Here is a 14462-nt window from a genome sequence, read left to right on the forward strand (position 1 = left end):
TCCAATAGGGTTCACACCTGGAAAAAAAAATGTGCCTACCACATACTTAACACATTTCCGATAAAGTCGATAGGTGGAAGTGAGCTAGTAGAAGACTGGATTAAAAAGAAAGAAAAAATTATATATGTATATATATATATATATATATATATATATATATATATATATATATATATATATATATATATATATATATATATATATATATATATATATATATATATATATATATATATATATATATATATATATATATATATATATATATATATATATATATATATATATATATATATATATATATATATATATATATATATATATATATATATATATTATCTGTTGCCTGTTAGTGAGAGAGACACAGGAGACCTGTTCAACAAGTGTACATTGACAGCTCCATCAAGAACAATAGTCAAAAACATTACTAGTGACGCATGTAGGTGTTAAATAAGGATGATGCAACTGAATTTCGCGGGGCTCTAGAGCAGCGGCGGCCACGTCAGATAAAGGTCTTGTCTGGTACTCCGCCGCTGAGCTACTCACACACGCCTTTTAAAACACAAATAAGTCTTAACACAGCAGCAGAATCCAGCAAATGTTTATACGCAGTGGTGCACTATCCCCTTAACAACTTATGGAATTAGAATGGGAGGGTTAAAGTTGATTGTAACTACTTTATTTTTCGTAGTAGTGTTTACAAGTGGTGTGTGGCGCGGCGGATCAGCTGATGACGCAAGGCAGTGAGTGAGCGAGTGAGGGTGGCGGAGGGTTAGCAGAGGTGAACAGCCGTTCAGACACTACGGACATACCATTCTTCAGTCCTACACCAGGGCCAGGATTACTCTGGCCGGTGTCCACTCCTCGTATATACCATCATCTTTCTCACAAGCTGGACAGAATAGACTGAAATTTAAGAAAAAGAAGAAAATAGAGGAATTGCCAAAAAGGTGTCTAGAAAGATGTTTCATAACGTATAATGTTGATTTATGTATTATTTCAGTTTATCTGGTCACTGTGTGTACTTCAATGTAAATGTGGTCAAGAATTGTGACGTTTTATATACGTTCATGTGGTGAAGTATTTATTTTTCTGTCTGTCTGTCTATACAAGGAGGATGACAGGTGCCGGGAGGGTGGTGCTGGTGGCGGCGGTGGTTGTGGTGGGCGTATTGCTGCAGCCGTGTTGGGCAAGCTTCTTCGGTAGCGGCAAAGTTAGCACCAAGACAGACACGGCAGCCGGGGAGAGGTGTTTCTGCCAGGTGGGTGAGCTAGTGTACTGCGTCATGTGTGTGACATATGGTGACGGAAATAACAAATAGCGTGAATGTCAGTGATCACACATTTTCCTACTCTGGGATTTGCATCCTTGTAAATTTAAGAACTTTTAAGCAAAATGGCATATGAAAAGTAGGATTATATTAGACATGAAAATAAGCTAGTACATTTATTTTCCTAGATCGTTATGTATGGGTGACTGCAAAGTGACCAGCAGATTTTTTTTTTCAGTGTTGCTTATGGAAAATATGACACCGTTATATTTAAGGCATGGATAAATGCACAAAATCTCATACTTCATATAGTGGTATTTAACTGCTGTTTCTTTGCATTTTTCTCATACCTGCAGAAAAGATACTTAAAAGGTAATCAGCAGGTGTACATTACTCGCCTGCCAGCCACTTAACTTTGCACCCTGTCAGTCTATGGTAAACGGCAAACACGTGGCTCACTTTTGGTTTTGTATGTTTATCTAGTTGATACTGTTTATTTACCCCATAACACTTACTTGGCTGACTCAGTAAAGATTTTACAGTGTGGCAACTCTTTGGTATAGCTTTTCACCTTTACTGCTGGTAACTAAATGAGGCTGCCTTAGATAACACCTACACCGGGAATACTGGTTGTTACACTAATATTGATGATATGAAGTAATGTGTAGATGAATACATTAAAAAGATCACTGCTGTGTCATCCAGTTAATGAGTTAGAAAGTTATTGTTATAGGAGAGATTGTTTCAGAATGCTCTTCACTGTCACAAGACCAAGAGTGACACTTTGTTGATAGTGCATTTGGGGGAGTCCAGAGGGGAAACATGACTGCCTCAATGTGCAGAATTGTGTTGCTATGATGATGCTTTCACCCTCAGCTGAAAGGTGCTATTGATGACTGTTCATGTTCAGTGGAGACGATAGACAGTTTCAACAATCTGAAGATATACCCACGACTCAACAGTCTCCTGCAGCAAGTCTTCTTCAGGTATTGGAAGGTAAGGCACTCAGAGAAGGCAGGTATCACTGTCATCATCATTATTAATAAGAATCTTGTCCACCCTTCTTTAAGATCACTGATCTATTTCTTTCATTTCTTTCATATCATGTACTTCTCTTTAAAAGTGTGTACAGGATTCCTACTGAGTGCACCTTTCCAATTCAAGCTGTGCAGCATCATATGACCTTGTGACATATGAATGCAGTCAGATAATCAATTCCTTGTCATTTATTCATATTTTGATCACTAATCCATTTTTCCCATGTATCTGCAGGTAAACCTGAACAAGAAGTGTCCATTCTGGGAGGATGATGGCCGGTGTGCCATCCGTTACTGCAGTGTTCAGCCATGCACTGATGTGAGTATGCATGGCCTTGTCTTGTCCCTTCAGTAGATGTTTGTCATTCTTTTTTTTTTTTTTTCCTCCGTAAATCCACCTAAACATTTTTATTTCCATTTTATGCTTTTAAAATGCTTTTCCATATCAATCTGATATTGAACTTTTATTTTATTATTTTATATAATTTGTGTTCAGAAGTTGGTAATTTCATGGGTATATGTAAAGTATAATTTTGTGGGACTGAAAATGGGCAATACTACATCATAAAAGATGACAAACAAGTGAACCATAGCAAATGAAGCTGTATAATGATGACCCATTATAAAGTAACAAATTTAGTGATGGTTGGAACATGACTACTGTCATCAGGTGAAGGCTACACTTTAAGGGATAAGCATGTGCCTTCAGAAACAGATGTGGTGTATCCTTGATATTAAGAAAAGTTTACTGAAAATACCACATTATTTGGAATCAGTAGTGTTTCCCTTGCATTGATTCAGCTTACTGTTTCCTTTGCTCTGTTCTCTGTCCCCTAAATGTCAAATATTTGTTGGTGAAGGGGCTGCCCTGCCAGGTGATACTCTGCCTCAAAAAATCTTAATAGGTGGTGGTTATTTTCTATTCGGTTAATTTTAATAGGTGGTGGTTATTTTCTACTCAGTTAATTTATATTATTTATTTATTCACTATCATTTATTTTTGTTAATTTGCTTTTAAGATTACCTCATTTTGGGTTTGTTTGAATTTTATGAAGGTTTTTAATTTGTCAGATTAATTTATATACTTGTCTTACTGCATTTATCTTTTAGCAAGAAGACATTTCATCATCTGAGAAGTGCGAAATCCCTCAAACCTCGTCCAATAACCTTTCAAGACTGATAGAAAACTTTGTTGAAGGTGCAAAGTCATGTGAGAAGGTTATGCTGTGCTGAGTGCTGCAGCCTCCCATTTTGTTGTATTTTTTTTATTTATTTATTTATTTATTTTTTTTTTTTGTTTGTGATCCTTTTAAGATATTCAGAATCTGCATGAGATGAGGTGCTGTCTTGTGAGTGTGAAGTTCAAGGCTCTGTGTCCAAAAAAGAGATCTTGTAGGTGTCAACAAATCACACTTAATTCTGAATTGGTGACTGAAAATTATTATCAAAATAGTACTTTAACTGTACATATATTGTACCATAATTGAAAAAATGAAAGGGTGTGTTGGAATTGACATCAGGCTTTTCAGAATGCAGATGTAGATAAAGTAAAAGAGTGGATTTAGTGATATAGGAAAACCGCACTGCACCATTAAGTCCTCAAGTATATCTTGGAACTTATCAGACAGTACCGTCAGAACTTGGCACACGCATGACAGCACCTTTGCTACTCACAGTGGAGTCAGCACAGAGTATGTGACCCCGAGATGGAAAAAAGAAGGAAGAGTTCCTCGTCACAAGTTATTCAGAAAGCACCTTTTGTTTTTGTTTGCACCTGCACTTGAAACAGCTTTTGGGAAATGTCCTGTTTGCAAATAATGTTTTTGTTCAAGATTTATGTCATTTGTCTACTTGTGCTTTCCCATGTCTTTGCAGTCAGTCTCTTCATCCTCTATTTCAGTGATAAGTTTTAGGGCTATACTCACTAAGTCAGTGATGTGTGAGTTGAATTGGTACACCAAGCAACATAAACCATCGAGGATGTAAAGCTAACTTAGCTGCAAACACTTCAACAGTAATGAAGATACCTACTGCTATCTTTGCTTGGAAGATATGATACTGGTGGCACTGTTAGGAAGAAAGAGTTGAAACTAAATGGTAAAATGTACAAAAAAGCATGTAAGAGTTTGGTGTGTGCAGTAATATCTCATTCAATAGCCTTGAAATGCCTGCACCTCAATGATCTGAATTCTGCAGGTTCCTGAAGGTCTCAAGGGAAGAGCTGTAGATCCAGATATCAACAAGTCCCAGAAGGAGGTGAAATCTCTTGGCAGTGGAGGCTGTGATGATGAGAATGACTTAGGCTTCCTTAACACAACACTCAGGTCAGGAAGAAATCTATCTATATACCAGACCAGTAGTCCCACATGGGGTGGCCACAGACAGTTAAAAAATCATTGTAGATTATTTTCTTGCCTTCTCCTCTAACTACTAACCCTTTGGATATTTTTTACCTAGACATTTTCCCTCCCTCATTGTTTATTAAACCATTAATTTTAGCAAGCGTAACCCATTTGTAAAGTAAGTGTATATCATTTTCCTCTCTTGACCTTTGCCCCTCAAAACATATTCTTGAACTCTTCTCCAAACATATTCCTATCTGACCAGTTAACCTTTTTTTCCTCTCCTGATATTTCCCCTTATCCTTTGTTTATTGAGTCATTAATCTAGGCTAACATAAACTGTTTGCTGTGGTCAGTGCTTCAGTATCATTATGTGGTGTTATCAGATATCCTTGGGAAAATGTTTACAGGAAAATATGTCTAGAGAGGAATATACAAGATGTACACGCTGAGATAACTCAGTCATTTTTTAAAGGATAAATGGTAAAAAGTTTATATAGAAGTATGTGGTTGAATTAAAGCCCCTAATAGGAAAGGAAGATCACTTGGAAGGTGGGAGAATAAAGCAAAGGAATATGTGTGATGAAAGAGGTGATAGTGGAGGTAGAATACTTACACAAACTAGTAGGGAGTGTTTGGACAGGGAGAAGTGGTAGTTCTCTGCCATGGCCACTCTTGAGGGCCACTCTTGAAGGGAGTGTAGGAGGGAATGAGACATCAGAGCGACAGATGAATGAAATGGAATACATGCAGAGGAAGTTGATCAGGGAAGGAGATGCAATGGGAAGGGAATATGACTGCTCCATGATAAACATGTGCTTATACATATTTTGATTACAAAGGATAACAATGTCTCTCCCACTCTTCAGAACAATATAAAAGCAATATTTCTCCTTCCTGCCACAGTCATTTATGCTGTCACATTCTTTGGTTTGCAGCAAGGAATCCCTGGATGACTTTGAGAAATGGGCAGCCCATGACAGCTTCTGCTACATTGATGACGACGACTCGGAAGGCAGTGAGTATGTGGACCTACTGCTGAACCCGGAGCGCTACACAGGCTATACTGGTCCATCTGCCCACCGCATCTGGAGGTCCATCTACCAGGAAAATTGTTTCAAGTGAGTGATTGAGTGATTGTTTTTGCCCTAAATCTCTCTCTCTCTCTCTCTCTCTCTCTCTCTCTCTCTCTCTCTCTCTCTCTCTCTCTCTCTCTCTCTCTCTCTCTCTCTCTCTCTCTCTCTCTCTCTCTCTCTCTCTCTCTCTCTCTCTCTCTCTCTCTCTCTCTCTCTCTCTCTCTCTCTCTCTCTCTCTCTCTATGGAAGATATTTTGGCTATATTATTCTCTCTTTTCTTTATTGCCAGTTGTATATGCAAAGTGTAATACAATTATGACCATAGATGATGATTGATCTGCACACTAAGCAAGATTTACCATACACAATTTTAGAAACAGTAGGCAGAAGACAGCTATTTCAAAAGATGCTGGAGAAATGCTAAACAGCTGTAAACACTTCACTGCCTTTGTGAAAATTCTGTGATATCACCCACTATATACTAGATGACAAATACATAAATTACCTGTATGTCTCAGCAAAGTGATGTATTTACAGGCCATCCAGGAACCTGGGACCATATGCTGACTTCAGCAACATTGGAGGTAAGTAGTAATGATGAGCCTGGTTGTATGGGCTGGAGGCATGTTGTTGATTTATTGAGAAAGATTATTGAGATCACTTTCCAAGCTCTTGAGTATTACTGTGCTGCTATGAGGAAGGCTGCCATTTCAATCATGCAGTGATGCTCTTCAGATTTTTTTATATACCTACAGTAAACCTAATTTTATGATACATGGTTGGCTTTACTTTTTTTCTTAGTCATTATTAGCAATGTTGCTTCCTAATTCTAGGTATGCTGCTTGTGCTTCATGAAATATTTACTTACCCATAATTTTTCCTCCCCCTCCCCTTTTTCATAAGCACAGCTGATGAGTTCCTGCAGGGTAAGTCTTGTATCCAGTAGGTGGCGGTTCGCTTGGGTGGAGGAATCCTTCAGTACAAATCAGGCTTTGTAATAATTGGTTCTGTATGAGAAATTTCTTCTGGCTTTGCTAAATTTGATTCATTGGCTAGCAGTGCATTGCCATGAAAACCTTTTTGCTGAAAATATGATTCTCTACTTTAAATTCACAATTATTTGAACCAGTTCACAACAACTGAATCTTGCATGATAAAGCTTTTGCATATAAATTATTATTCTAAAAATATAAACAAGTTCCTCTGCTATATTTAGTGTATTGCATGATTTTTCTACTAAATATCAACTTTCAAGCATTTGAAGTACTCATCATTTGTTTTGATGTCCTTAATTTTTTAATTAAGTGTTGCACAAATAACCCCATATGTTTGTTTGTAACATTGGTGTTGTGGAGGACAAGCCTGATCTATTATAAGTGTGGTAGCTGTGGTTGTAAATATTCCAAACTGAGATGCTGTGAAGGACCTGTCTATATGAACTTAACATTGTTTCACTTGATATTCATTTAGATATTCAAATGTATATACATGCCAATACTGTTGTGAGATAAGCCACAGTTTGATAACCAGCTTCATAAATTAGCCAGATGATTAATTCTAAGTTTTACACTTAGAATTGACAGTACATACTGTTTCTTGCTAGATACTAAACAGGGGTTAAGGTTTCTCAGTTGAGTGCCATGTAAGAATTAGCAAGACAATCTTACAAAGGTCTAGATGACTGGCTTGTATTTTAAGCATCTGTATTATAGTCATTTCCTTATGTGTATCTTGTGCTTTGCCTACATAATTCAACAACATCTCATTATGCAATCACCAATAGCTTCTGAGCTTGTGATTATTGTGATTTTCATATTTTGCTCAGAAATTCTGTCTAGACAGTAATAACTATTTTAGTGTGCACTAGTGATCTACTTTGTCACTGGCTGTGGCTCAGTTGCAGGTGATAGGTAAGCAGTAGAGAATTATAATGAAATGCTTTGATTTATTTCTGAAATATTGCTTAATTGCCATAAGGAAGTGCATGTATGATTAAGTTATAATTAAGTTTATCTCTATATTAATGCTTAAATACATCATGACGAAGTGTAGAGATATGAATAGCTCCTTTGCTTATGTAAAAAAAAACCTGATATATGTCAAATTATAACTGACTTTCCTAGATGATATAAAGATTCATTTTGAGGTGATAAGACACCAAAAAAAAAAAAAAGAAAGAAAAACAGAATTGACAAAGTTTGTGAATATCACTACTAATATTACCATCTTTCAGACATGTGCCTGGAGAAACGTGCATTTTACCGAGCTGTTTCTGGTCTTCACAGCAGCATCAACATTCACTTGTCTGCTCGCTACCTCCTCTCAGGTGTGCCTTCAAACTTTTCTTTTATAAGTGGCATTGTAAGATTATGAGAGAGCTGATTGAGCAAAGCATGGAGTGTTATGATGGCTTTAATATATATGGAGAGGCTTAAAGAAGAGAGATTAGTGAAGGTGATTGGATCTAATGTGGAAGGTGTGAGGCTAGAGGGAAGATAATCACTGTGGGAAGAGAGTGATTGTTGCAAGAATGTTGATGGAGCAAGGAAGTGTAGCTATGCATGATATGATGAATAGATGGCAGTTGTGAGTGCATGAATGGAAACAGCCTCATTGAGATTTAATCAGCACATCAGACCAGGTGCAAGGTTTATTTTGGTTCATTAGGGTTATGCTGCTGGGATCTTCTCAGTCTTCTTTTCTTTAATTCTGTACTCTCCTTCCACTATCAGACCAGAATGGGTTTGATGTATCAGCTGAAGGCATCTGGGGCCACAATGTTGGGGAGTTCCAGCGCAGGTTTGACCCAGAGCTGACAGGTGGTGAGGGACCTAAGCGTCTCAAGAACCTCTACTTCCTGTATTTACTTGGTGAGTCCTCATCTCTCTCTCTCTCTCTCTCTCTCTCTCTCTCTCTCTCTCTCTCTCTCTCTCTCTCTCTCTCTCTCTCTCTCTCTCTCTCTCTCTCTCTCTCTCTCTCTCTCTCTCTCTCTCTCTCTCTCATCTTTAGAACACAGACTCAGTTATATATGCATTTTTGGTGCTAAGTAGTATGGTTGATCATCCTTATGGAGGGATGAGGGTCAGAGTTATAATTTGAATTGTCCTTTGAACAAATGCTGATATGGCTTTTTATTTTTTATTTTTCCCTCTCACTTTTGATTATGTAAAAAAGCACTGAGGAATAAGTTTCAAGCCTGACATTATATATTCCTTCTTATCCTCTTCACCAAAAGAGCTGAGAGCTCTAGCCAAAGCAGCACCATATTTAGAAAGTCAAGAATTCTACACTGGCAATGAAGAAGATGACAGAGATGTCAAAAGGGCTGTCACAGACCTGCTCTCCATTGTGAAGTAAGTGAATTCTTACATTGCCATCATTATCATTGTAATCACTATTGTCATAGTTATCATGATCCTTTTAATACTGGTAATAATAATGCATAGTGTGTACCCACTGCAGTCTCGGGTCCTTTCACCATTACCACCTTGATGTCAGTGAATTTCTCTTGTTAGGTAATCAAACTAACAAAGAATGATAAATATATAGATACTTTGTTGCCAATAAAAATGCAGCATATGAAAGCAAATATTACAACTGTGGATCACATTTGCACTGGGAATCATCATGAATAGAGCACACAGTATAGGCAAACATCCCCTGCCAGCACTTTAGATCACCAGCATCTGAACATGTGTGGGTGACATGTCATCTAATTCCTGTTTACATTCAGGAGTTTCCCTGACCACTTCAACGAGCACTCAATGTTCACCGGGGGACACCAAGCGGCCAAGCTCAAGGAGGAATTCCGAGAGCACTTCCGTAACATCAGCAGAATCATGGACTGTGTGGGGTGTGACAAGTGTCGTCTCTGGGGCAAACTCCAGGTACTAAGGGGTTGTAGTTGATGTGTGGAAGATGCAAAAGAATTCAATATTATCTTTAAGTCTTATTCAGTTTTCTCTTCTGTTTCCAGATTTAAATTTAAATTCTTATGTGTTGATAATGGGATTAAGGTTATTAGTGGGATGTAGTATTTTCAGACTTCTTCATTATACAAGTGCAGCTATGAATCTGACTGATTTGTGTAAAAGAAATACTGTAGATAATTTTTTTTAGGATTTTAATGTATTTTTTTCAGATTTACTTAATTATTTTTCTATTTATTTTATTTATCATTTATTTTCATTTATTTATTTTATATTTTCAGATCACTGGCTTAGGGACAGCATTGAAGATCTTGTTCTCAGGCAACTTTGATCACCCAATAGACCAGCAGCTCAACCTGTCAGCTGTGAAACAGACCAACTTCCAACTGTCTAGAGAGGAAGTTGTAGCTTTATTCAATGCATTTGGAAGGTAAGGCTTATATTCTTATTATTCATTGTTCATGTGTTATGAAATAAACTGCAGGGCAACATTGTGGTGTAGTCTTGTAACTGTATATTCAGATTGATATTCACTCTTAAAAGTGGGCTAGCTTAGAAATTTCACTCTGCCTTATATTATGAATAAAATCAAAGAGCAGATCTCCAGTCCATTTGCTCTTGTCATAAAATGTTGTAAAATGGGTGTTATAGATATCTATTAATTTCCTAATTAACAGATCTGTAGCTTTTTTTTTTTTTTTTTTTTTTTTTTTTTTTATGTAGGAAGGATACTGGCCAAGGGCAACAAAAATCTAATAAAAAAAAATGCCCACTGAAATGCCAGTCCCTAAAAGGGTCAAAGCAGTGGTAAAAAAATTGGTGGATAAGTGTCTTGAAACCTCCCTCTTGAAGGAATTCAAGTCATAGGAAGGTGGAAATACAGAAGCAGGCAAGGAATTCCAGAGTTTTACCAGAGAAAGGGATGAATGATTGAGAATACTGGTTAACTCTTGCGTTAGCGAGGTGAACAGAAATAGGAGTGAGAGAAAGATGAAAGTCTTGTGCAGCGAGGCCGCGGAAGGAGGGGGAGGCATGCAGTTAGCAAGATCAGAAGAGCAGTTAGCATGAAAATAGCGGTAGAAGACAGCTAGAGATGCAACATTGCGGCGGTGAGAGAAGAGGCTGAAGACAGTCAGTTAGAGGAGAGGAGTTGATGAGACGAAAAGCTTTTGATTCCACCCTGTCTAGAACAGCAGTATGAGTGGAACCCCCCCAGACATGTGAAGCATACTCCATACATGGACGGATAAGGCCCTTGTACAGAGTTAGCAGCTGGGGGGGTGAGAAAAACTGGCGGAGACGTCTCAGAACACCTAACTTCATAGAAGCTGTTTTAGCTAGAGATGAGATGTGAAGTTTCCAGTTCAGATTATAAGTAAAGGACAGACCAAGGATGTTCAGTGTAGAAGAGGGGGATAGTTGAGTGTCATTGAAGAAGAGGGGATAGTTGTCTGGAAGATTGTGTCGAGTTGATAGATGGAGGAATTGAGTTTTTGAGGCATTGAACAATACCAAGTTTGCTCTGCCCCAATCAGAAAATTTTAGAAAGATCAGAAGTCAGGCGTTCTGTGGCTTCCCTGCGTGATATGTTTACCTCCTGAAGGGTTGGACGTCTATGAAAAGACGTGGAGAAAAGTGCAGGGTGGGTATCATCAGCATAGGAGTGGATAGGACAAGAAGTTTGGTTTAGAAGATCATTAATGAATAATAAGAAGAGAGTGGGTGACAGGACAGAACCCTGAGGAACACCACTGTTAATAGATTTAGGAGAAGAACAGTGACCGTCTACCACAGCAGCAATAGAACGGTCAGAAAGGAAACTTGAGATGAAGTTACAGAGAGAAGGATAGAAACCGTAGGAGGGTAGTTTGGAAATCAAAGCTTTGTGCCAGACTCTATCAAAGGCTTTTGATATGTTCCAAGGCAACAGCAAAAGTTTCACCAAAGTCTCTAAAAGAGGATGACCAAGACTCAGTAAGGAAAGCCAGAAGATCACCAGTAGAGCGGCCTTGACGGAACCCATACTGGCGATCAGATAGAAGGTTGTGAAGTGATAGATGTTTAAGAATCTTCCTGTTGAGGATAGATTCAAAAACTTTAGATAAGCAGGAAATTGAAGCAATAGGACGGTAGTTTGAGGGATTAGAGCGGTCACCCTTTTTAGGAACAGATTGAATGTAGGCAAACTTCCAGCAAGAAGGAAAGGTAGATGTTGACAGACAGAGCTGAAAGAGTTTGACTAGGCAAGGTGCAAGCTTAGTTTAGGCTGTAAAGTCCAGAGACAAAGACAAAGAGAATACAGTGTTCCCTGCTATTCATGGGGTGTTACATTCCAGAGCCTCATGTGAATAGTGAAAATTCACAAATATGGGTAATCACCTCCACAGGGCTCAGTAATACCAATGTCTATAGTTTAAGCCATAAAATATATGTCTCACACTTACTAAACGCATTTTAAATTCACTTTAACACAGTAAAAATAATTATTATACGTACAGTACATAATATTTTAATTTTGAAAATACAGTACTCTGTAAAATGAAGTGGCACTAAACTAATATGCAAATTTTGGATATAATGCCCCCTTAAAGGCTGCTGCCTCCCCCCCCCCCCCCTCTCTCTCTCTCTCTCTCTCTCTCTCTCTCTCTCTCTCTCTCTCTCTCTCTCTCTCTCTCTCTCTCTCTCTCTCTCTCTCTCTCTCTCTCTCTCTCTCTCTCTCTCTCTCTCTCTCTCTCTCTCTCTCTCTCTCTCTCTCTCTCTCTCTCTCTCTCTCTCTCTGTTAACTTATTTGAGAGAGGGAGAGAGAGAGAGCATTGTCGAGGTCATTTGTTGTCACCCAGCTACATCTCTCTTTCTTTGCTCTGGATATAATGAATTTTTTGCCTTTAGTGATTGCACCTTTCCACCATATGTGTTCATTATATCGAGGGTTTACTGTAATTAACAATAATTGAAATCTCTTTTAGAGATTTTGGTGAAATTTTTGCTGTTGCCTTGGACTTATCAAAAGCTTTTGATAGAGTCTGGCACAAAGCTTTGATTTCCAAACTACCCTCTTATGGCTTCTATCCTTCTCTCTGTAACTTCATCTCAAGTTTCCTTTCTGACCATTCTATTGCTGCTGTGGTAGACGGTCACTGTTCTTCTCCTAAATCTATTAACAGTGGTGTTCCTCAGGGTTCTGTCCTGTCCCCCACTCTCTTTTTATTATTCATTAATGATCTTCTAAACCAAACTTCTTGTCCTATCCAATCCTACACTGATGGTACCACCCTGCATTTTTCCACATCTTTTCATAGACATCCAACACTTCAGGAGGTAAACATTTCACGCAGGGAAGCCACAAAACGCTTGACTTCTGATCTTTCTAAAATTTCTGATTCGGGCAGAGCAAACTTGGTATTGTTCAATGCCTCAAAAACTCAATTCCTCCATCTATCAGCTCTACACAACTTTCCAGACAACTATCCTCTCTTCTTCAATGACACTCAACTGTCCCCCTCTTCTACACTGAACATCCTCAGTCTATCCTTTACTTATAATCTGAACTAGAAACTTCACATCTCATCTCTAGCTAAAACAGCTTTTATGAAGTTAGGCATTCTGAGATGTCTCCACCAGTTTTTCTCACCCCCCCAGCTGCTAACTCTGTACAAGGGCCTTATCCGTCCATGTATGGAGTATGTTTCACATGTCTGGGGGGGGGTTCCATTCATACTGCTCTTCTAGACAGGGTGGAATCAAAAGCTTTTTGTCTCATCAACTCCTCTTCTCTAACTGACTGTCTTCAGCCTTTCTCTCATCACCGCAACGTAGCATCTCTAGCTGTCTTCTACTACTATTTTCATGCTAACTGCTCTTCTGATCTTGCTAACTGCATGCCTTCCCTCCTCCTGTGGCTTCACTGTACAAGACTTTTCTTTCTCTCACTCCTATTCTGTCCACCTCTCTAACGCAAGAGTTAACCAGTATCCTCAATCATTCATCCCTTTCTCTGGTAAACTCTGGAACTCCCTGCCTGCTTCTGTATTTCCACCTTCCCATGACTTGAATTCCTTGAAGAGGGAGGTTTCAAGACACTTATTCATCAATTTTTTTACTACCACTTTGGACCCTTTTAAGGGACTGGCATTTCAGTGGGCATTTTTTTTAATTGGATTTTTGTTGCCCTTGGCCAGTGTCCATCCTACATAAAAAAAAAAAGGCTCTTTGGGCTGAAAGACTGAGCCGGTGAGGACACTTCGTAAAAATCCCCAAATATGCAAAATCACAAATACACAGGGAACATTGTATTGATACTTACATGCTCCACAACTGCAACTATCACACTTTGCGTAGACCAAAGCTGTGAGTTGTTTTTATAAATAGTATTTATTAAACATGCCAGCAGTTTCCTTATATTCTCTTCCCAACATTCCGCAGGCTAAGCCGCAGCATTCTGGAGTTAGAAAATTTCCGGCAGAAGAGTCAGAGATAATGAAGGAAGGAATGGTGCTGAAGAGGAGCTCATTCTGTGATATTTGTTGTACTTCCTGTTCTTGGTTACAAATATTACTGGTTCATCCATCAACGTATCCCGGGCCTAATGATGGTTCAGGTGTACCTTGTCCTACTGTGTACACTGAGGGAAGATGCCCATTAGGAAGTACACACACACACACACACACACACACACACACACACACACACACACACACACACACACACACACACACACACACACACACACACACACACACACACACATTGGTACTTTAGGCTTTTCTAACTAGACTGTGGCATACCAACTGAATGCTGTTGGCAGTACA

The 14462-nt window shown here is 38.6% G+C and overlaps 1 protein-coding gene across 2 annotated transcripts; it reads left to right on the forward strand.

The window, feature by feature from the left end:
* Positions 1–533: 533 nt before the first annotated feature.
* LOC135100720 (ero1-like protein) lies at positions 534–14401 on the forward strand. 2 transcript variants are annotated; one of them, XM_064003915.1, is made up of 14 exons: positions 534–950; positions 1114–1261; positions 2147–2266; positions 2543–2626; positions 4504–4631; positions 5588–5770; positions 6263–6309; positions 6634–6651; positions 7959–8051; positions 8458–8595; positions 8961–9078; positions 9459–9612; positions 9936–10084; positions 14077–14401. In XM_064003915.1, the coding sequence occupies exons 2-14, from the start codon at positions 1118–1120 to the stop codon at positions 14129–14131; spliced, it is 1431 nt and encodes a 476-aa protein (XP_063859985.1). In that variant the 5' UTR covers positions 534–950; positions 1114–1117; the 3' UTR covers positions 14132–14401. The 2 variants fall into 2 exon arrangements, with proteins under 2 accessions (XP_063859985.1, XP_063859991.1); XM_064003921.1 differs by lacking the exon at positions 6634–6651 and having other exon boundaries at positions 536–950.
* Positions 14402–14462: the final 61 nt, after the last annotated feature.

This window comes from Scylla paramamosain, chromosome 1 (genome assembly GCF_035594125.1).
Source record: "Scylla paramamosain isolate STU-SP2022 chromosome 1, ASM3559412v1, whole genome shotgun sequence".
Taxonomy (NCBI): Eukaryota; Metazoa; Arthropoda; class Malacostraca; order Decapoda; family Portunidae; genus Scylla; species Scylla paramamosain.